This window comes from Bufo gargarizans, chromosome 2 (genome assembly GCF_014858855.1).
Source record: "Bufo gargarizans isolate SCDJY-AF-19 chromosome 2, ASM1485885v1, whole genome shotgun sequence".
Taxonomy (NCBI): domain Eukaryota; kingdom Metazoa; phylum Chordata; class Amphibia; order Anura; family Bufonidae; genus Bufo; species Bufo gargarizans.
In genome coordinates this window covers 28,198,894-28,222,344 of record NC_058081.1, presented here as the reverse complement: position 1 = coordinate 28,222,344, position 23,451 = coordinate 28,198,894, and the positions used below count along the sequence as shown (strand labels likewise).

At 49.2% G+C, this 23,451-nt stretch overlaps 1 protein-coding gene across 1 annotated transcript in view; it reads left to right on the top strand.

Moving 5' to 3' along the window:
* LOC122929260 (chromaffin granule amine transporter-like) overlaps positions 1–23,451 on the top strand; it is a 297,828-nt gene that overhangs the window by 170,768 nt on the left and 103,609 nt on the right. Inside the window, exons 6-7 of the mRNA XM_044282777.1 lie at positions 16,957–17,049; positions 17,126–17,215. Coding sequence (XP_044138712.1) covers positions 16,957–17,049; positions 17,126–17,215 — 183 coding nt within the window. The remainder of the gene's footprint in view (positions 1–16,956; positions 17,050–17,125; positions 17,216–23,451) is intronic.

Genomic DNA, 23,451 nt, shown 5'->3' with positions numbered 1-23,451 from the left:
CCATGTCAGCCATCATGCCCCCCATGTCAGCCATCATGCCCCCCATGTCAGCCATCATGCCCCCATCTTAGCCATCATGCCCCCATCTTAGCCATTATGCCCCCATCTTAGCCATCATGCCCCCATCTTAGCCATCATGCCCCCATGTCAGCCATCATGTCAGCCATCAGTGCAAATAATAAAAAAATATATATAACTTACCTCTCCTGCTCCTGGACGCCGCCGCTCCTCACCACCAGTGCTCTCTCTCTTCTTCCTGGTTCTCGGCTGTCAGCTGTGAAGGCTGCGCACAGTGAGGTCCAGGAAGCGGTGAGTACAGATCCTTCACCGTTTCCCGGTCCTCCGGTACTAATGAAGCGCTTCCACTTTGGGGGGAAAAAAACTGCGTCCTATGGGGGGAAAAATGCGGGATATTTTTTTTTTAAAAAGGTAAATTTTTCCGCCCCCCCCCCCCGTCTCTGCGCCCTAAGGCAGCCGCTTGGTCTGCCTTATTATAGCGCCGGGCCTGTATGTGATGTAATCATTACCCTGTATGTTTTGTAGCACTCTATGTAATGTTTTCCAAGTATGTCTTTAACACTAGGACTGGAAGGAAGGGTTTAAGTTGAGGATTTGGCATGGGGGTGGGGGGGGCGGGTGCCGTTTCAGTTTTCGCCTCACACAGCAGAAAGGCTAGGAGCACCTTTGTTCACTAGTAGTTTAAAATTGTCTTTCTAGTCCTAATTAGGGATGAGCGAACTCGAACTGTATAGTTCGGGTTCGTACCGAATTTTGGGGTGTCCGTGACACGGACCCGAACCCGGACATTTTCGTAAAAGTCCGGGTTCGGGTTCGGTGTTCGTCGCTTTCTTCGCGCTTTTGTGACGCTTTCTTGGCGCTTTTTGAAAGGCTGCAAAGCAGCCAATCAACAAGCGTCATACTACTTGCCCCAAGAGGCCATCACAGCCATGCCTACTATTGGCATGGCTGTGATTGGCCAGAGCACCATGTGACCCAGCCTCTATTTAAGCTGGAGTCACATAGCGCCGCCCGTCACTCTGCTCTGATTAGCGTAGGGAGAGGTTGCGGCTGCGACAGTAGGGCGAGATTAGGCAGATTAACTCCTCCAAAGGACTTGATTAACTGATCGATCTGCAGCTGTGGATCATTGAGCTGCTGATCCTCAATTGCTCACTGTTTTTAGGCTGCACAGACCGTTTGTCAGTCTCATTTTTCTGGGGTGATCGGCGGCCATTTTGTGTCTTGTGGTGCGCCAGCACAAGCTGCGACCAAGTGCATTTAACCCTCAATGGTGTGGTTGTTTTTTGGCTAAAGCCTACATCAGGGTGAAGCTGTCACACCAAGTGCATTTAACCAGCAATAGTCTGTTCATTTTTTGGCCATATACAAAATCAGGGGCAAGCTGCGCCTGTCACCAAGTGCATTTAACCCTCAATGGTGTGGTTGTTTTTTGGCTAAAGCCTACATCAGGGTGAAGCTGTCACACCAAGTGCATTTAACCAGCAATAGTCTGTTCATTTTTTGGCCATATACAAAATCAGGGGCAAGCTGCGCCTGTCACCAAGTGCATTTAACCCTCAATGGTGTGGTTGTTTTTTGGCTAAAGCCTACATCAGGGTGAAGCTGTCACACCAAGTGCATTTAACCAGCAATAGTCTGTTCATTTTTTGGCCATATACAAAATCAGGGGCAAGCTGCGCCTGTCACCAAGTGCATTTAACCCTCAATGGTGTGGTTGTTTTTTGGCTAAAGCCTACATCAGGGTGAAGCTGTCACACCAAGTGCATTTAACCAGCAATAGTCTGTTCATTTTTTGGCCATATCCCAGTCTAATTCTGTCACTAAATCCATACCGGTCACCCAGCGCCTAAATACTAGGCCTCAAATTTATATCCAGCTAAATCTGTCCCTAGTGCTGTAGCTGGGCGAGTTATTTAGTGTCCGTTCAAGCACATTTCTTGTTCTGGGTTGAAATACAATTCCCAATTTAGCAATTTCATAATTTAGTGGTTCCTGCTATATCAGAGCTATTTGAAATCTATCCCAAAAAGGGTATATAATATTGAAGGTGCACATTGGGTCATTCAGAATAACTTCACACACACCCGCTACTGTGTATTTCCAAGTCTAATTCTGTCACTAAACCCATACCTGTCACCCAGCGCCTAAATACTAGGCCTCAAATTTAAATCCCTCTAAATCTCTCGTTACCCACCGCTGTACTGTTGTTGCTGGGCAAGATATTTAGTGTCCGTCAAAGCACATTTTTTGTTCTGGGTTGAAGTACAATTCCCAATTTAGCAATTTCATAATTTAGTGGTTTCTGCTATATCAGAGCTATTTGAAATCTATCCCTAAAAGGGTATATAATATTGAAGGTGCACATAGGGTCATTCAGAATAACTTCACACACACGCTTCTGTGCATTTCCAAGTCTAATTCTGTCACTAAATCCATACCGGTGACCCAGCGCCTAAATACTAGGCCTCAAATTTAAATCCCTCTAAATCTCTCGTTACCCACCACTGTACTGTTGTTGCTGGGCAAGATATTTAGTGTCCGTCAAAGCACATTTTTTGTTCTGGGTTGAAGTACAATTCCCAATTTAGCAATTTCATAATTTAGTGGTTTCTGCTATATCAGAGCTATTTGAAATCTATCCCTAAAAGGGTATATAATATTGAAGGTGCACATAGGGTCATTCAGAATAACTTCACACACACGCTTCTGTGCATTTCCAAGTCTAATTCTGTCACTAAATCCATACCGGTGACCCAGCGCCTAAATACTAGGCCTCAAATTTAAATCCCTCTAAATCTCTCGTTACCCACCGCTGTACTGTTGTTGCTGGGCAAGATATTTAGTGTCCGTCAAAGCACATTTTTTGTTCTGGGTTGAAGTACAATTCCCAATTTAGCAATTTCATAATTTAGTGGTTCCTGCTATATCAGAGCTATTTGAAATCTATCCCAAAAAGGGTATATAATATTGAAGGTGCACATTGGGTCATTCAGAATAACTTCACACACACGCTTCTGTGCATTTCCAAGTCTAATTCTGTCACTAAATCCATACCGGTCACCCAGCGCCTAAATACTAGGCCTCAAATTTATATCCCGCTGAATTTGAATACAATACATTGGGCCAAATAATATATTTGTTGTTGTGGTGAACCATAACAATGAGAAAAACATCTAGTAAGGGACGCGGACGTGGACATGGTCGTGGTGGTGTTAGTGGACCCTCTGGTGCTGGGAGAGGACGTGGCCGTTCTGCCACATCCACACGTCCTAGTGTACCAACTACCTCAGGTCCCAGTAGCCGCCAGAATTTACAGCGATATATGGTGGGGCCCAATGCCGTTCTAAGGATGGTAAGGCCTGAGCAGGTACAGGCATTAGTCAATTGGGTGGCCGACAGTGGATCCAGCACGTTCACATTATCTCCCACCCAGTCTTCTGCAGAAAGCGCACAGATGGCGCCTGAAAACCAACCCCATCAGTCTGTCACATCACCCCCATGCATACCAGGGAAACTGTCTCAGCCTCAAGTTATGCAGCAGTCTCTTATGCTGTTTGAAGACTCCGCTGGCAGGGTTTCCCAAGGGCATCCACCTAGCCCTTCCCCAGCGGTGAAAGACATAGAATGCACTGACGCACAACCACTTATGTTTCCTGATGATGAGGACATGGGAATACCACCTCAGCATGTCTCTGATGATGACGAAACACAGGTGCCAACTGCTGCGTCTTTCTGCAGTGTGCAGACTGAACAGGAGGTCAGGGATCAAGACTGGGTGGAAGACGATGCAGGGGACGATGAGGTCCTAGACCCCACATGGAATGAAGGTCGTGCCACTGACTTTCACAGTTCGGAGGAAGAGGCAGTGGTGAGACCGAGCCAACAGCGTAGCAAAAGAGGGAGCAGTGGGCAAAAGCAGAACACCCGCCGCCAAGAGACTCCGCCTGCTACTGACCGCCGCCATCTGGGACCGAGCACCCCAAAGGCAGCTTCAAGGAGTTCCCTGGCATGGCACTTCTTCAAACAATGTGCTGACGACAAGACCCGAGTGGTTTGCACGCTGTGCCATCAGAGCCTGAAGCGAGGCATTAACGTTCTGAACCTGAGCACAACCTGCATGACCAGGCACCTGCATGCAAAGCATGAACTGCAGTGGAGTAAACACCTTAAAACCAAGGAAGTCACTCAGGCTCCCCCTGCTACCTCTTCTGCTGCTGCCGCCTCGGCCTATTCTGCTGCTGCCGCCTCGGCCTCTTCCTCCGCCTCTGGAGGAACGTTGGCACCTGCCGCCCAGCAAACAGGGGATGTACCACCAACACCACCACCACCACCTCCGTCACCAAGCGTCTCAACCATGTCACACGCCAGCGTTCAGCTCTCCATCTCACAAACATTTGATAGAAAGCGTAAATTCCCACCTAGCCACCCTCGATCCCTGGCCCTGAATGCCAGCATTTCTAAACTACTGGCCTATGAAATGCTGTCATTTAGGCTGGTGGACACAGACAGCTTCAAACAGCTCATGTCGCTTGCTGTCCCACAGTATGTTGTTCCCAGCCGGCACTACTTCTCCAAGAGAGCCGTGCCTTCCCTGCACAACCAAGTATCCGATAAAATCAAGTGTGCACTGCGCAACGCCATCTGTAGCAAGGTCCACCTAACCACAGATACGTGGACCAGTAAGCACGGCCAGGGACGCTATATCTCCCTAACTGCACACTGGGTAAATGTAGTGGCAGCTGGGCCCCAGGCGGAGAGCTGTTTGGCGCACGTCCTGCCGCCGCCAAGGATCGCAGGGCAACATTCTTTGCCTCCTGTTGCCACCTCCTCCTTCTCGGCTTCCTCCTCCTCTTCTTCCACCTGCTCATCCAGTCAGCCACACACCTTCACCACCAACTTCAGCACAGCCCGGGGTAAACGTCAGCAGGCCATTCTGAAACTTATATGTTTGGGGGACAGGCCCCACACCGCACAGGAGTTGTGGCGGGGTATTGAACAACAGACCGACGAGTGGTTGCTGCCGGTGAGCCTCAAGCCCGGCCTGGTGGTGTGTGATAATGGGCGAAATCTCGTTGCAGCTCTGGGACTAGCCAATTTGACGCACATCCCTTGCTTGGCGCATGTGCTGAATTTGGTGGTGCAGAAGTTCATTCACAACTACCCCGACATGTCAGAGCTGCTGCATAAAGTGCGGGCCGTCTGTTCGCGCTTCCGGCGTTCACATCCTGCCGCTGCTCGCCTGTCTGCGCTACAGCGTAACTTCGGCCTTCCCGCTCACCGCCTCATATGCGACGTGCCCACCAGGTGGAACTCCACCTTGCACATGCTGGACAGACTGTGCGAGCAGCAGCAGGCCATAGTGGAGTTTCAGCTGCAGCACGCACGGGTCAGTCGCACTACAGAACAGCACCACTTCACCACCAATGACTGGGCCTCCATGCGAGACCTGTGTGCCCTGTTGCGCTGTTTCGAGTACTCCACCAACATGGCCAGTGGCGATGACACCGTTATCAGCGTTACAATACCACTTCTATGTCTCCTTGAGAAAACACTTAGGGCGATGATGGAACAGGAGGTGGCCCAGGAGGAGGAGGAGGAGGATGAGGAAGAGGGGTCATTTTTAGCACTTTCAGGCCAGTCTCTTCGAAGTGACTCAGAGGGAGTTTTTTTGCAACAGCAGAGGCCAGGTACAAATGTGGCCAGCCAGGGCCCACTACTGGAGGACGAGGAGGACGAGGATGAGGAGGAGGTGGAGGAGGATGAGGATGAAGCATGGTCACAGCGGGGTGGCACCCAACGCAGCTCGGGTCCATCACTGGTGCGTGGCTGGGGGGAAAGGCAGGACGATGACGATACGCCTCCCACAGAGGACAGCTTGTCCTTACCCCTGGGCAGCCTGGCACACATGAGCGACTACATGCTGCAGTGCCTGCGCAACGACAGCAGAGTTGCCCACATTTTAACCTGTGCGGACTACTGGGTTGCCACCCTGCTGGATCCACGCTACAAAGACAATGTGCCCACCTTACTTCCTGCACTGGAGCGTGATAGGAAGATGCGCGAGTACAAGCGCACGTTGGTAGACGCGCTACTGAGAGCATTCCCAAATGTCACAGGGGAACAAGTGGAAGCCCAAGGCCAAGGCAGAGGAGGAGCAAGAGGTCGCCAAGGCAGCTGTGTCACGGCCAGCTCCTCTGAGGGCAGGGTTAGCATGGCAGAGATGTGGAAAACTTTTGTCAACACGCCACAGCTAACTGCACCACCACCTGATACGCAACGTGTTAGCAGGAGGCAACATTTCACTAACATGGTGGAACAGTACGTGTGCACACCCCTCCACGTACTGACTGATGGTTCGGCCCCATTCAACTTCTGGGTCTCTAAATTGTCCACGTGGCCAGAGCTAGCCTTTTATGCCTTGGAGGTGCTGGCCTGCCCGGCAGCCAGCGTTTTGTCTGAACGTGTATTCAGCACGGCAGGGGGCGTCATTACAGACAAACGCAGCCGCCTGTCTACAGCCAATGTGGACAAGCTGACGTTCATAAAAATGAACCAGGCATGGATCCCACAGGACCTGTCCGTCCCTTGTCCAGATTAGACATTAACTACCTCCCCATAACCATATATTATTGGACTCCAGGGCACTTCCTCATTCAATCCTATTTTTATTTTCATTTTACCATTATATTGCGATGCTACCCAAAGTTGAATGAACCTCTCCTCTGCCTGTGTGCTAGGCCTAAATATATGCCAATGGACTGTTGCAGTGGTGGCTGACGTGAAGCCTCATTCTCTGCTATGACATGCAGACTGATTCTCTGCTGACATGAAGCCAGATTCTCTGTTACGGGACCTCTCTCCTCTGCCTGTGTGCTAGGCCTAAATATATGCCAATGGACTGTTGCAGTGGTGGCTGACGTGAAGCCTCATTCTCTGCTATGACATGCAGACTAATTCTCTGCTGACATGAAGACAGATTCTCTGTTACGGGACCTCTCTCCTCTGCCTGGGTGCCGGGGCCTAAATATCTGAGAATGGACTGTTCCAGTGGTGGGTGACGGGAAGCCAGATTCTCTGCTATGGAACCTCTCTCCAATTGATTTTGGTTAATTTTTATTTATTTAATTTTTATTTTAATTAATTTCCCTATCCACATTTGTTTGCAGGGGATTTACCTACATGTTGCTGCCTTTTGCAGCCCTCTAGCCCTTTCCTGGGCTGTTTTACAGCCGTTTTAGTGCCGAAAAGTTCGGGTCCCCATTGACTTCAATGGGGTTCGGGTTCGGGACGAAGTTCGGATCGGGTTCGGATCCCGAACCCGAACATTTCCGGGATGTTCGGCCGAACTTCTCGAACCCGAACATCCAGGTGTTCGCTCAACTCTAGTCCTAATTGATAAAAGGTAGGTTCACCCGTGACTGCAGTTTACGACCACATATGGGGTGTTTCTGTAATCTACAGAATCAGGGCCATAAATATTGAGTTTTGTTTGGCTGTTAACCCTTGGTTTGTTACTGGAAAAAAAATATTAAATGGAAAATCTGCCAAAAAAGTGAAATTTTGAAATTGTATCTCTATTTTCTATTCATTCTTGTGGAACACCTAAAGGGTTAACAACATTTGTAAAATCAGTTTCGAATACCTTGAGGGGTGTAGTTTCTTAGATGGGGTCACTTTTATGGAGTTTCTACTCCAGGGGTGCATCAGGGAGGCTTCAAATGGGACATGGTGTCAAAAAAAAAACAATCCAGCAAAATCTGCCTTCCAAAAACCATATGGCATTCCTTTCCTTCTGCACCCTGCCGTGTGCCCGTACAGCAGTTTACGACCACATATAGGGTGTTTCTGTAAACTACAGAATCAGGGCCATAAATATTGAGTTTTGTTTGGCTGTTAACCCTTGCTTTGTAACTGGGGAAAAAAAATTTAATTGGAAAATCTGCCAAAAAAGTGAAATTTTGAAATTGAATCTCTATTTTCCATTCATTCTTGTGGAACACCTAAAGGGTTAACGATGTTTGTAAAAATCAGTTTTGAATACCTTGAGGGGTGTAGTTTCTAGAATGGGGTCATTTTTTAGTGTTTTTTTTTTAAATTTGTAAGCCTCACAAAGTGACTTCAGACCTTAAAGGGATTCTGTCATCAGATTTGTGCCCTATAAGCTAAACATATCGCCATATCGGTGCTAATAACATGAATCCTAAACTGCCCTTATTAAACCTGCTTGTGGCTCTATTATCCCAAAAACCAGGTTTTTATAAGCTGTCACTCACCTACCTAAGGTGCCCAAGGGGTTTTACGTTAATCCAGGGTGCCCGCCGGCACCCCTCGCCGTCTGGTGCCCAGCGCCGCCTTCCTCACCTCAGTGCCGCCTCCTCAATCCACCCGTCCCTCTGCCAGATCCGGCGCCTGCGCACTAGGCTCAGCCTGATGCGCCGCGGACTCCTGGCAGCGGCTTCGTTGACCGAAGTGCGCATGCGCCGGCCTGATGAGCATGCGCACTTCGCTCAACTAAGCCGCTGCCAGGAGTCCGCGGCGCATGTTTTTTCAATAGGAAGAGGGTCATGTGACACATCAAACTTATTGGGAATTTCACAAGAAAAACAATGGTGGTTTTAACGTAACTTTATTCTTTCATGAGTTATTTACAAATTTCTGACCACTTATAAAATGTGTTTAATGTGCTGCCCATTGTGTTGGATTGTCAATGCAACCCTCTTCTGCCACTCTTCACACACTGATAGCAACACCGCAGGAGAAATGCTAGCACAGGCTTCCAGTATCTGTAGTTTCAGGTGCTGCACATCTCGTATCTTCACAGGATATGCTGTGATGTGTCACATGACCCTCTTCCTATTGAAAAAACAAAAGTTGGATTCAAAATGGCCGACTTCAAAATGGCCGCCATGGTCACGTCACCACCCATCTTGAAAAGTTTCCCCCCTCACATATACTAATGTGCCACAAACAGGAAGTTAATATCACCAACCATTCCCATTTTATTAAGGTGTATCCATATAAATGGCCCACCCTGTATACATATATATATATATATATATATATATATGTATACATATATATATATATATATATATATATATATACAAGCAATTATTTAATGCTTTGCTAGATTCTTCCGCAGGTAGAATGAAGCCTCACAATATCCTAAGACTACATCTCAATATGGAGATGATCAATTAATTTAATTATTTATTCGCCAATCTAGATGGTATAATTTCACCCACACTATCAAATTAGTCTTAATAAAATGAAATATCATTTTCTATGTCTCTTACCAAGTCCTAGTAGGAATCTCACTTCTGCTCCTAGGAAAGCTGGGTGGTCCATCATAGCGCATCTCACCATGGCTCAACTTCTCTTCCTCTTTCTCCTCCCTCTGTGTATCGTTTATGATAACAAACTTATCAGTTAGGCACACCTTCCTAGTTTGGAACTTTCCAATCATTGTCGGATGGGCGTGACCATTGATTAAAAATGTGACATCATAACCTTACCCAGAATGCACTTTTGCTACTGTTGTAATGTCACTTACTCGTACCTAGGTGGCACTGCTGTGTAAGCTATTTGCATCATAGTATAAGGGGTTAACTTATGTAAGTCTGAATAAAACGTATTCTATACATTTGACCTTAGAAGCTTTAATTCAAAGTTATAGGGATTCATTCTGACACTTGTAGCAATTAGAGACAGACCTCTAGGCGTCTCTCTGATTGTTTCTCACACTGTTGATTTATGAATCATAATAGTATGAATGGCCTTGTTTTCTCACAGAGATATCAGTACCTCTTGTCATATCAAAGATGTGAATAATTGTTACAAAACACACATCTTCACAGACACTCTTTTAGAGACGAATATCCTCCTAATGAGAAATATATATAATATACTGGATACATGTTGTGATGAATACCACCCCTCGTGTCAGCTGACGTCAACCACGTCGAGCTCACGAGACCTGGTATGATCACGGGGTTTACCAAAAACGTGAAGTTACGCCCTCCAGAGGAGCACGTAAGGTCAGGCTGGTATAGTTTACACACACACCTCCTGTCCACGCGGGCACAGAGAGGCAACAAGCTGGAAGGGCCTTTTCACTGCCGCAGTGAAAACAGCCCACACTCAGCCCGGGTAACTGCCACCAGTTTCTCGTTTGATATAAGCCCGGTCCGCTAACGGGATTATATAGGGTCAGAAACCAACCCGCGGTAGCTTATAACTAGGCCAAAACACGGACGTGGGGATTCGTGATCGAGATACAAGATAGCACAAGATTAAATTATAGATTTAATCGCTGTAAGAGCACACTAGATATGACACAATATACACAGACAATATATACAGTGGTCTGAGATTACAGATACAGATTATATGGGTACAACTGGGTTAAGCAGTGTAAAAGTAAGTTACCAAGTATGATGAAATTTCCTTGGGATGTCCTGAGCCGGAGCCGGTATCTCCCTACCCCGACTGGGTACGAGTAAACAAAGACCATGGGACCGTACCTCGTGGCCACCGTGACACAAATATGTATCTGGTTTGCGCCTGCGATGGCCAGGTGATTCATAATTCCTTATGAGAGGTAGGTGCCAATATGTCTAGGAAATCTCATTGAACCAGGCAAGAGCAGATACCCCCTGCTGGGGGGGGGGGGGGGGGTTTCCTGCAAGATTCAGCTGGCTCCAAACTGGTGCATGGAGGTGTGAACTTTTCCTTGAAGCAGGGCCCTCCTGTGGAGTTCCTTACCTCTGCAATCTGTCAGCACATGGGGGGTGTAAACTTATTTTGCATGTACACTGAGTCATGCCAAGAGGTGCATCAAATTGCAATAAGGGCTGGGGGCTTTGAAGCAGGGAAATCCCTACCTCTGCTGTCTGTCAGCAAATGGGGGTGTGTGAGGACATGGCTGACAGTAAATATTAATCCATATTCCTCACACCTCCCCCTTTTAGAGGGCGCCAGGGGGCAGCACATTCCTGTGTTCCCCCGTGCGCCCATCCGCTCCCTCCCTGGTGGTTAATGGCAAAGTGGTACGGCCGGAGAGCCAGGCTCCTGCGTACCAACCTCCCATTCGTTCCTGACCCAGGTGGTCACCTGGATTAAGCCTGACCCTGAGGCCACAATGGCTGGCATCAGACGGTACCATAAACGGCCGCGTGCAGTCGGCTGCCTGTAGTACCGGGAAGCTAGAAAGGGCATGCTCCAGCTCCTGGAAGGCCGTCTCGCAGTCGTTGGTCGAATCGACTGCGGAGGGCAGCTTCTTCCTGGTGCGGTCCGTCAGGGGCCTCGCCAGGCTACTATAGTGGGGTGCGAACTCCCTATAGTACCCGGCGGAGCCCAGGAAGGATATCGCCTGGTGCTTGTCCCGGAGGGTGATCCAGGATGAGCTGGCATCCCCTCTCCCAGGTTCCGGTTCCGAGGCTTCCCTGCCTACCCGGGGCCCCTCACTTATGCCCAGCTGGCACTTTCCTGGCGTAAGGGTCAAGCCTGCCTGGCAGATCTGACCGAGCATCTGCGCCAGATGCTCTCGGGGGTCCTCCCAGGTAGCCGCGTACCCTTCAAGTCCCTTAAGCAGCTTGACCATCCGCTGAGAAGTGGCAGGGGCATACTCCATGCCCAAGGGCATCTTGGTGGACGCAGTCCTTCCATGCTTGTTTGCTAACATTTCCCGGAAGGGGTGGCCTTCTGGGAGGGCACCTGCCTCCCGTGCCTTCTGCCTTCCCCGGGCGTGGTCCAGGGTGACCAGGTACATCCTGGCATTGAGCTGCTGGTGCGCGAGGTACGGTCCCTCCCAGGCCGCCTGAAACTTAGTCTGAGGTACTGAAACCAGTATCCATGCTTGCGCACCCACGTGATGGGTCCTCTCACAAGCTAACTGGTCGTACCCCTGCTTCTGGACGGTCTGGGCCTGCCCCATACTGTCGTGCACCAACCGCGACAAGGCCGGCGCTTTTTCCTGGAAGCGCACGACACACTCGATGACCGATGCCCCAGGGGTGGCTAGGTCTCCACTCCAAGCCTCTGCCTTAGCGGCCCCTGGGTATCTGGTTACCGGAGTCTCATGCACAGCCCACAGAAATTCTGCCCTGTACGGATAGGATACCACAAATGGTCGGTCCCTAGGCCATGCCCCTGGTGAGCCCTGTGGGACCGTTTCCTGGCACAACCGACCTTGGTCCCAGACCGCCCTCTGGAAGTCTGAATCCAAGGGAGGCCATGCCATATGCTCTGTGAGAGCTTTCAAGCTGGTGCTAGCCCCTAACGCCCCCTGAAACCCCTGGTGGGACGTGGTCAGAATGGATGAGACTGCCACGTCCCCTGTCAGTTCTACTAACTGCTGGTCCCTAGGCCACTCCTCCGGTGAGCCCTGCTGGACCGTGACCCGGCACAGCCTTCCTTGGTCCCAGACCACCTGCTTGAGGTCTGAGTCCGAGGGAGGCAGCGCCGCTTGCTCCCTGAGAGCGTTCAGGCTGGCGTCAGCCACTAACGCCACCTGAAACCCCTGACTGGACGTGGTCAGAATAGATGAGACTGCCACGTCCTCTGTCAGGTCCCTGGGACCAGTCTCTGGGCCTCCATCTGACTTGGCAGCCACTTGGTCGGAAGGGGGAAAACCATCAGACTCCTGAGGGGCCCCTAGGGCCCCAGCACTCCCACCGCGCGTGACAGCCGCTGCCACCGCTGGTAGTGCCTGCTTCCCCTCAGCTCCCGACCAAGTCGCCAGTCCAGACGGACTAACCTGGCCCTCTGACATCCCAGTGGTGGAGGAACACTGCACTGAGGCTTTACCTGGGAGCCCTACTTCTCCTGGGACAGCCCTGACCTCATTTGCATCCTCCTCCCCCGCAGCTGTCTGCCCCCTGCTTGCCCCCCCAGTCACCACACTGGAGGACAACAGGTCCCAGCATGCTTGCTGGCTACATCCTGGGGCTTCAGCCCAGCTGACAGGAATGACCCCCTCCCCACTGAGGGGAGAGGCACACATTACATCCCCCACATCCCCATCAACATGCATAATAGGTACATTCACAGTATTATCAGGGGGGGACATTGCATCACATTCTGGGGAATCGGACCCTGGGGCGTCAGCGGCCACATACTTAGACACAAGCCGCCCCAGGTCCGTCCCCAGCAAAACACTGGCAGGGATATTTGCGGATACCCCCACCTCCCTTACTCCTCGACCGGCGCTCCAGTCCAGATAGACCTTGGCGACGGGCAGCGCCGGTTCCACTCCTCCAATCCCGGAGACAGTGAGGGATCTCCCGGGCAGTAAATCATGGGGTGTCACCAGTTCAGGCCGTACCAGTGTCATTTCAGCGCCGGTGTCTCTAAGTCCCATGGCCACGGCCTGGCCCACGGTGACCGGTTGAACATTGTCAAGGGACCTCCCACCACCCCCACCCACATACAACACAGTGGACGGTTTCCGGGTTGATGACTGGGACGGATCCCTCGGGCGCTGGGGACACATGGCTTGGAAGTGTCCTGGCTGCTTACACAGGTGACAAAGTCGGGGTTCCCCCACTGACGTGGAAAGTGCAGCAGGGGCCGGTGCCCACTTGGGCCTAGGGGCAGGGGTAACAGGTGCAGCGTGCGTCTTACCCCCTCTCCAGCCGACAGGTTTCCGGGCCTCTGAAGTCCTGTTGTTGGTGTATTCATCGGCCAGGGCTGCTGTTGCGGAGGCCCCCTTTGGCTTCCGGTCACGGAGGTACTGCTGGAGATCTGTGGCGATGAGCTCCTTCAGCTGCTGAGCTCCAATCCTGTGGTCCATTGGTCAACCGCTCTCAGCAAGGCCCGCATGTGATCGGCCCAGCTCTGGGTAGAACCACTGTGCAAATTCCTGAGCCTTTTCCGGTACGACTCAGGGGTTAAGTTATACTGCCTGACCAGAGCCTGTTTGATGTCCTCATATCTCAGGATTGTCTCGCTGGGCAGGTACCCGAAGATTTCAAGGGCTTTTCCCCTGAGCCGTGGCATGAGGAATCTGACCCACTGGTCCTCTGGCAGCTGGTATTGATGGCAGGCTGTCTCAAATGCCAACAAAAAGGTGTCCAGGTCCCCATCTTTGTCCAGTAGGGGAAAGTCCTCCGCCCGCAGTTTCGGAATCCGGACCTCTGGAGACTCACATTGGGCTGGGGATGGCTGCTGGAATTGGAGCTTTAGCTGGAGCATTTGTAGCTGGTGCTCACGCTCGGCCTGGGCTTGCTTGCGACGCTCTGCAGCCTCTGCTCGCTCGCGACGCTCTGCAGCCTCTGCTCGCTCGCGACGCTCTGCAGCCTCTGCTTGCTCGCGACGCTCTGCAGCCGCCAGTAGGAGCTCAGAGGCTGCCTGGTCTCCAGCCTGGAGACGGTCCATGGCAGCTTGTAGGAGAGCAGCTGAGCCAGCTTGGCTGGGGGGATGGGCAGGTGGAGTGAGGCCCACCGCGGACCTCACTTCTGGCTCCTTGGGGAGCTTTGGCTGTGCTCCCCCTCGCCTTCCACCTCCTCTCCGCCCCCAATTAAAGCATCGGCCATCTCCTTCGATTTGCTCCTTGTGATACTGGCCGGCATTGCAACGGATGGTCACTGACACCACTGCAACCTGATGCACACACACCTTATTGTATCTGCACTCAGACGGTCTAGTGTTGAACTGATCTTAAGACTCCAGCAGCAAGAGCTACTGCTGGTCGTCTTTAGTGTCTGGAAGTATGGGTCTCACACTCACACACACTAGTATCTCGATCCCACTTTGCTGCCACCAATATGTGATAAATACCACCCCTCGTGTCCGCTGACGTCAACCACGTCGAGCTCACGAGACCTGGTATGATCACAGGGTTTACCAAAAATGTGAAGTTACGCCCTCCAGAGGAGCACGTAAGGTCAGGCTGGTATAGTTTACACACACACCTCCTGTCCACGCGGGCACAGAGAGGCAACAAGCTGGAAGGGCCTTTTCACTGCCGCAGTGAAAACAGCCCACACTCAGCCCGCGTAACTGCCACCAGTTTCTCGTTTGATATAAGCCCGGTCCGCTAACGGGATTATATAGGGTCAAAAACCAACCCGCGGTAGCTTATAACTAGGCCAAAACACGGACGTGGGGATTCGTGATCGAGATACAAGATAGCACAAGATTAAATTATAGATTTAATCGCTGTAAGAGCACACTAGATATGACACAATATACACAGACAATATATACAGTGGTCTGAGATTACAGATACAGATTATATGGGTACAACTGGGTTAAGCAGTGTAAAAGTAAGTTACCAAGTATGATGAAATTTCCTTGGGATGTCCTGAGCCGGAGGCCACATGAGGGTCTGTGATCTCCTGCTATTTCCTGGGTCCCTCTAAACACATGTGTAGGATGTGACCCCTCTTCAGAGAAAAGACGCCGCCTACTTGCTGGCACCAGGCTTTTAACCTGTAGCTGGCCCATCCCCTCCCTGCCTCAGGGAGGGGTCAACTCCCCCTCTTCTGGGCTGACGGTGAATGACCCACAAAACCCTTTAGGGGTCATAGCTCCAGACCAGAGGGTCACAGGGAGATGGTTCTGGGACTAATGGACCTGCCTGGGTTCCGGCTACAAGTAGAGCCCAAACCTGGTACCGGTAGGTGGCTTCTATGGAGAGATATGGGTATCTCCCTACCCCAACTGGGTACGAGTAAACAAAGACCATGGGACCGTACCTCGTGGCCACCATGACACAAATATGTATCTGGTTTGCGCCTGCGATGGCCAGGTGATTCATAATTCCTTATGAGAGGTAGGTGCCAATATGTCTAGGAAATCTCATTGAACCAGGCAAGAGCAGATACCCCCTGCTGGGGGGGGGGGGTTTCCTGCAAGATTCAGCTGGCTCCAAACTGGTGCATGGAGGTGTGAACTTTTCCTTGAAGCAGGGCCCTCCTGTGGAGTTCCTTACCTCTGCAATCTGTCAGCACATGGGGGGTGTAAACTTATTTTGCATGTACACTGAGTCATGCCAAGAGGTGCATCAAATTGCAATCAGGGCTGGGGGCTTTGAAGCAGGGAAATCCCTACCTCTGCTGTCTGTCAGCAAATGGGGGTGTGTGAGGACATGGCTGACAGTAAATATTAATCCATATTCCTCACACATGTCTTCATAACATATAACAATATAATATAAAGTTTTATATATATATATATATATATATATATATATAAATGTCCTACTGATTGTCTTATGCTAAGAACTAACTAAGGCTCATTAAATAAATAAATGAATATTATATATTTTGCTTCATTAATAAATGCCTAATTGTATAGGTAATTATTACCAGCTGCATAGAGCTTATCTTTATCCCCTGTCATAAATTTATTGTAGACAAGGAGGATTCTTCTCAGACTGGTACATTCATGAGAAGAATAACACTAAAAAGTAGAAACCTTTGTGTGACCTTACTTTGGCCTACTCAAGACATACAAAATTGTAAATATAGTCGAGCATGGCTCTTAAAGGCAATGAACATCCATCTTGACTAGAATTAATATCAATGCAGTTACCTATGAAAAGGCACAACAACCTCCAGGTTTGTGTTGGTACATACGCTTATCCACTTCCTCCAGGAAAGTCCTCCTCAAAGGTTAACCTCCAGTCCCCCACAGATGTAGGGTAGAGCGTTGCTTCCACTTCCCTTCCCCCAAAGCATACAGTACTGTACATACTGTTCAGACTATTTTTGGATACAGCAATAGCCTCTTCTTATGGATAAATGATGGTTGTTCTGAAAGTTGGAGTCCTACAAGCTAAACAGTCTGACCATTTTATTTTCAAAGCTCAGGGGCTAACTGTGACCCCCCCAGGACAGTCCAATATTAATGAGGAGTAGCAAGCGCAGCCCATTTTCTCTGATTGCACTGTGTATTCTCTGCATATAATGATCTGAATACATGTATCTACAGGTTTGGGAATAACAGCACAAGTATACCCTGACGACTATGAAAGAGGAAAGGCCATGGGCATCGCACTAGGAGGCCTGGGACTGGGTCTTCTTGGTAAGTACTATGATCATAAAGATTCATCAGTTGGTTCATAGCTTTTAGACATCTTTAAATTTCCCTCTCTTTGCAGCTGGTGCCCCCTTCGGTTCGTTCATGTATCAATTTGTTGGAAAATCTTCTCCTTTCTTAGTGCTGGCCGCTCTTGCTCTGCTAGATGGAGGTAAAATGCTATTTTGTCTGACTGTCCTCACATCAGTGGTGGGCACTGGGTAGTGCTCCACATTTTATCATATTTTAGAATCCATACTCAGCGCTGTGTTTCAGATTGGACTATAGCATTGCGGTCCTGGGTGTAGCTGACTGCACAGTGTGGGTGGCGGCCAGGGTCCAAACACTACTGTTGCTCCAATATGCTCCTGATGAAACGCCTTGAGCATGTGAGCATTGTGTAAAAGTTTAAATGCTTCTCTCTGAATGAGCTGATTTATTAGTAGGGTATTAGTAACGGGTATATAACATAGTGTCCATACAACACTAGAAACTTCAACCATGATGCAAACCAGTTCATAATGAACCAGGTTCGGGCCGACCGTTACAATTTTTTGGATGACAGAATAATCCGAATCTTTTCCGGTTTGTTTCGAAAAAATCCAGTAAAAAGACAGCCTGGGTGAGCCAAATCAGTGCTGCAGCCCTAGTACAATGAGCAGAACGTCATTCTGTGCTTGGCTGTGAATGAGGTTGGTTGGGTCTTACAGTGTCTGCTAGAAAAGTAATCTTAGGGAGTCAGGGACAGTAATAAAAAAAATCAAGCTTGTTGTATTCTACTGCCAAGGACAGTGAATGGAAAGGCTAGAATTAGAAAGAAGAAGACTTGTGTGTAGAATAGGGACAGGCAGGGAAAGTTGTCAGCCATGGAGTGGAGTTCCAATTTTATTTTTTTATTTTTTTGGGGGGGAGATGGGGTTGTTGGGGGGGAGGTGGAATATAGGTGATCACTACATCAAAACACAGGGTAGCGCATGAAATTATCTGTGATTGATAATGTGATATTAAGCATCAGGCTTGACTCTTAATCGTCCGTTTACGTTTATTCACACAGCTGGAATTTCATTTTTTTATGGCTTGTTCAATTTAATTAAATCAGCATATAGGTGATGACTACACCAAAACACTGGGTAGCACCAAATTATCTGTGAGCGTTTACCTGACATAAAGCATCACTCCTCAGTCATCCATTTCCGTTTCTTTCTCCTCATGGTTCCAATTAATATTTTGGGTTGTTTAATTTATTATAACAGCAGATAGGTGATCAGTACACCAATACACAGGGTAGTGCACCAAATTATCTGTGAGTGATAATCAGGCCGGACTGGCCCACAGGGGTACAGGTGAATCCCCCGGGGGCGCTTGAGAAAGGTGGGTCCCTAGTCTCCCACCCCCTGAACAAGTGGCGCATAACTCAGTAGACTTACTGCACTACATACATATATTCAATGTACAGCATCTCAACCAGCTTATGTTCATATAAAAAAACTTGATAGGTTATTAAAAAAACTCCCCAGTTTATTATTATAGACACGATCAGAGCTGAGATGACTTGATGTATAGAGGAAAGCTAGCCAGTATCCTCTTTTCCCCAGGACCTACCTTCTCAACGGTGCTGCAGGGACCCCCATATTCAATCATCTGATAGCATCTTGCTGCTGTGTGAGCAGGTAATATGTGAATGTATCCTTACGATGGGCCCCCAAAATAAATATTACTGGTGGGCCCTAGGTGCCCCAGTCCGACACTGGAGATAACGTTATATTACGCATCAGGCCTCAATTATCCATTTCTGTTTATTTCTAATTCAACATGGTTGCACATTTTTTTGGGGGGTAGTTCAATTTAATAAAACCAGCATATACAGTACGCAATTACCACAACAATACAAAGGGAAGAGCACTAAATTATCTGTGGGTGATAATGAATTTGGGCCTAAATCCATTTCCATATATTTTTGTCAATATAATAACATTTGCAAAGACAGGTGCACTCTGCGGTCTTACTAAACCCTCAAACTGATGTTAAAATTAATAGATTAGCCAACATATCCTACTGTGGAGGACATGCCTGAGCACCGCGCCAAGGTTTCTCAAGTAGCTCGGGGACCTAACACTAACCTACCTGTGCCATATGGGCAGTACCAGGAGCCAGTGGGCGAATTACAGGAGCGTAAGGTCCAACTCATAGCCAACTCACCAGTTACCTCCAGCATGTAGCCATGCTTGCAATGGGAGGAGGGAGGAGTCTGCGAGTCCCACTCAAGACTGGCTGATATGACCCAGGCCTCATAGGTGCACCTAAATGTAGCCTGTGGATGGAAAACAGGCACATTTAAATTGGAGTTTATACACCTCCAGGCATCTCTATATATACAAACCAACTGAAAAAATGGTGTGGTGTTAAACAGGCAGGAAGTGCTCAAAGCCATATGCAGTTGTGCATGTGTATACAGGGGAGCAAGTCCTGCAGTTGTGGCCCGTTTCTAATGGTGAGCCCCAGCAAAAACTCAAAAACGCAACCATCCATTTCAATGAAACTTGGTATATACATCCCTTGCTACCTGGAAAGAAACCTTGCAGGGGTCTCAGCTCTCTAGGACGTACCGTTTCCAAGATGTTCCCAAAAAATGACCTGCATTATCCAAAACAAGCATGCCAGCCTTTCACTTAAATCCTAACTGCCATACACACGGTCACATGTCCTTTATCAGCCAATAGAAGCTCGCAGGTCCTACTCCAGGTTGCCATAACAACTGATTACAGGTTTTACCAGGAGCCAGTGGGCGAATTACAGGAGAGTAAGGTCCGACTCATAGCCAACTCACTAGTTACCTCCAGCATGTAGCCATGCTTGCAAAGGGAGGAGTCAGCCAGTCTTGAGTGGAACTCTCAGACTCCTCTCTCCTCCCATTGCAAGCAAGGCTACATGCTGGAGGTAACTGGTGAGTTGGCTATGAGTCAAACCTTCTGGCTCCTAGTATTGCCCATATGGCACGGGTAGGTGAGTGTTAGGTCCCGAGCTACTTGAGAAACCTTGGCGCGGTGCTCGGGCTCAGACATGTCCTCCACAGTAGGATATGTTGGCTAATCTATTAATTTTAACATCAGTATGAGTATCTTGTGTAGGATGTCTATTGTGGTACTTGCGGTCCGCTGCAGGCATCCTCCACTGTATGCATTTTTGCTGGGCATCGCCATTAGCAACGGACCACAAGTGCAGGATTTGCTCCCCTGTATGCACATGCACAACTGCATATGGGTTTGAGCACTTCCTGCCTGTTTAACACCACGCCATTTTTTCAGTTCATTTATTTTTGTCTCCACGCGGTTCTAATGTATTTTTTTGGGTTGTTGAATTTATTAAAACCAGCATATACATGATTACTACACCAGTACACAGGGTTGTGCACAACATTATCTTTGAAGCCCAAAAATGTCAGAGTTATGACAGAGAATTGTAATGCCCCAGAGTGGCATTACCACCTTTGTCTGGCCTCCACTATTTTTAATTGTGCATCCTGTGTTATCTCATATATACTTATTGCCAGATCCTTTAAAATGTATGTATTTATTCCTATGAAACTGGTTATGTTCATGCAATTACCTGGTTTACCACAAGGTGGCGGCATTGCTGGCAGAGCTGTATCATATAGAGTTGAACCCTTCTTCCATTCTATTCCCCTCTCTAAGAGAGGGAGGAGTCTTAGCTAGTGTAGGTCAGTTTAAACCTACCCCTCAGGGGGTGAGGTTGTATGTGTAGCTTATCTCCTGCTTAAGAGAGAAAGCAGGTCTTGTTCTGTCTGGACATGCCTTGCCTGTGACCTCCTGGGCTTGCATTGCTTAAGAAGCCAAGCCAAGGTAAGCCTGAAGCCAGGAAGAAGTTTCCTAGGATTTCAGTGAGAGCCAGACTACAGAAAGCTAAGTTACAGCCTACAACAGAAAGCTAAAAGGAAAAGTTCCTATTTAAACCAGACAATATCGCAGTGCTGAGGGAGTTCTGATGTAGCAGCGCTGAGAGTGTTTGCCTGCCAGAACTTCATGCCAAAGCTGCTGGAAACCAAGACCAGGTCTGTAAACTGATTGTATTACCGTTTATGCCAAGTAAAGCTGTGTTCAACTTTACTACAAAGTCTGAACTCAATTATTCTTTCATCATCCAAGTTAACTACTCCTTTTGCACTGCTTCATCCAACCACATCTGGGATCCAAGGATATCCAGGCAGGAGCACCATGACACGTGCATACAACACCTTCAGAGACATTGTAGGCCCACCTACAGTACACCACTCTGGCATTCCTATCCTGGGTACCAACACCACCATCCTTAAAGGGGACTCTATGTTCTCGTTGCTTAACTGCAACTGGCGTCACGACTACTTGCTCTATAGGAACATATTTTGTAGAAACCTCCTAAAGGGCAAGGGATACCCCAGACGCTGGGATTAGGGTTACATAGTGTAGGAAGGCGCAAGGGTCGGTATGTGTCACCAAGGTTCCTGGCCTTGGTGAAGTAAGAGCCGGTATTTTCAAGTGTCAGCGGCAGCTAGTGCTGGTTGACACGTTGCTATTTTAGTATAGCTGTAAGCTGATCCTCTCACTGGTAGCCAAAGTACCGGGTGGGTGGATGCTCCCAACGTTCCAGGCTGGGTCTTTACTGGTCTATATCAAACCCAGCCAGCAGTCTCAGCTGGGTGTGAATTACTCCTCTCTGATAGTGGAGCGCCGTCAGTCCCTGTGTGTATTGGGATCTGATAACTTGTGCCGTGCAAAAGGGCTGGGAGCCGCATGCTGAGAAATGGGCCCCTAAAGCCTGCAGTGCACCACAGGTGGAGAAACTGCAAACCAGGTGAATGTTTTTGTTCTGTGGACTTTTCATGGTGTGAACAAACACCTAGACTGCAAAATGTTACTTTTTGTTTTTCCTTATGTGTGAATAAAACACTGAACTGTTTAAGTTAAAGACTTTGTGTTTGCTTCTAAACTGCGTCCGCTAGCCTGTCTACCAGAGCAAATCCCCACAATTGGTGTCGGATGCGGCCAAACGCAGTGAGGCAGGCCTGAAGGCCAAAAAGTTTTTGTTTTTCCTGGGCACGAGTGTATGTCCTACATTAAGCCGGCAAGTTTACGACCCATGTCTCCTAACAAAATAGAGGCGTTAGTGAAAGCCCCTGTGGAGGATAACTTGCAGCAGCGGGAGGCTAACAAGCAGCAGCAGGAAACTAACCAGCTGCTATTATAACATGTCATGGTGTTGCAAGCGACAGAAGCGTCCCAGAACGTCCACGATGCCCAGAAAGCTGTCCGTGCAGCGATCCCTAAGATGGCCCCCTCCGGTGAAGTCGAGACCTATCCGGCAGTGTTCAAAAAGGTGGCCGTGAGGGAGAGGTTACCCCGAGACCAGTGGGCTGAGGTCATCACTCCGTTCCTGGCGTCTGGACCCCAGCAAGTGTTGTTCGATCTACCCGATGATCAAGCGGCCGACTACCGACCGTAAAAGGTGAGATCCTGGCAAGACTGGGGGTGAATGTATTGGTCCGGGCCCAGCAGGTGCATCAATGGGAATGTAACCCGGCTGAACCCGCCAGACCACAATATTATGACCTGGTACACCGGTTGCAAAAATGGCTGCAGCCTGACGTGTTGACTCCCACTGCTATGCTGGACCGTCTGTTGGCGGATGTGTTCTGGAGGGCTTTGCCATACCCTCTCCAGTACTGGATCGGCCAGGTGTCTCCTGGTAATGCCTTAGAGATGGTCGACCTGGTGGAGCGCTACGAGGCCCCCAGAAAACTACAAGGGGGTTCTTTTGGGAGGGGGCCCGTCAAACCCCAGAAATCTTCACCCCAGACCCGGCGGCTGGTGCCAGCAAAACCCATCTGGGACGTACCCCTGCAGACCCAGCCCTGGTGGTCTACTGGCGGTGTCACAAACCTGGACACATGAAGGCTGACTGTACCCATTGGGGTGAACCCATGGATACCAACTATGGCTACCGCCACTCATTGTATGCCAGGAAGCTGTGTGCCACAGGTACCTCCGAGACTATAGACAATAGCCACACTCTGGCGATGGCACTGCTGCCCTGGTGCGGCCCGCCGAGTATACTGGCCGAAAAGTCAGCGTGGTGTGCATTGATGGAGACTTAAAGGACTATCCCACTGCCCTGGTCTGTCAACAGTGGCCGTCAGGTAGACTCATGAGGTGGCCGTAGACACAAAATTACAGTATGAACTAATAATTGGGAGAGACTTCCTCGGTTTCCCGGCACTATGGCCGGATACAAAAGTTACTAATACCCGTGAGACAGATGCAACCCTAGCAGAGTGGCCCTGCTCAGGGGGGAGATCAGAACCTTGTGAACCTGAGTCCAAAGGGCCAGCGATAGGGGTGACCGCCACTTCGGTGG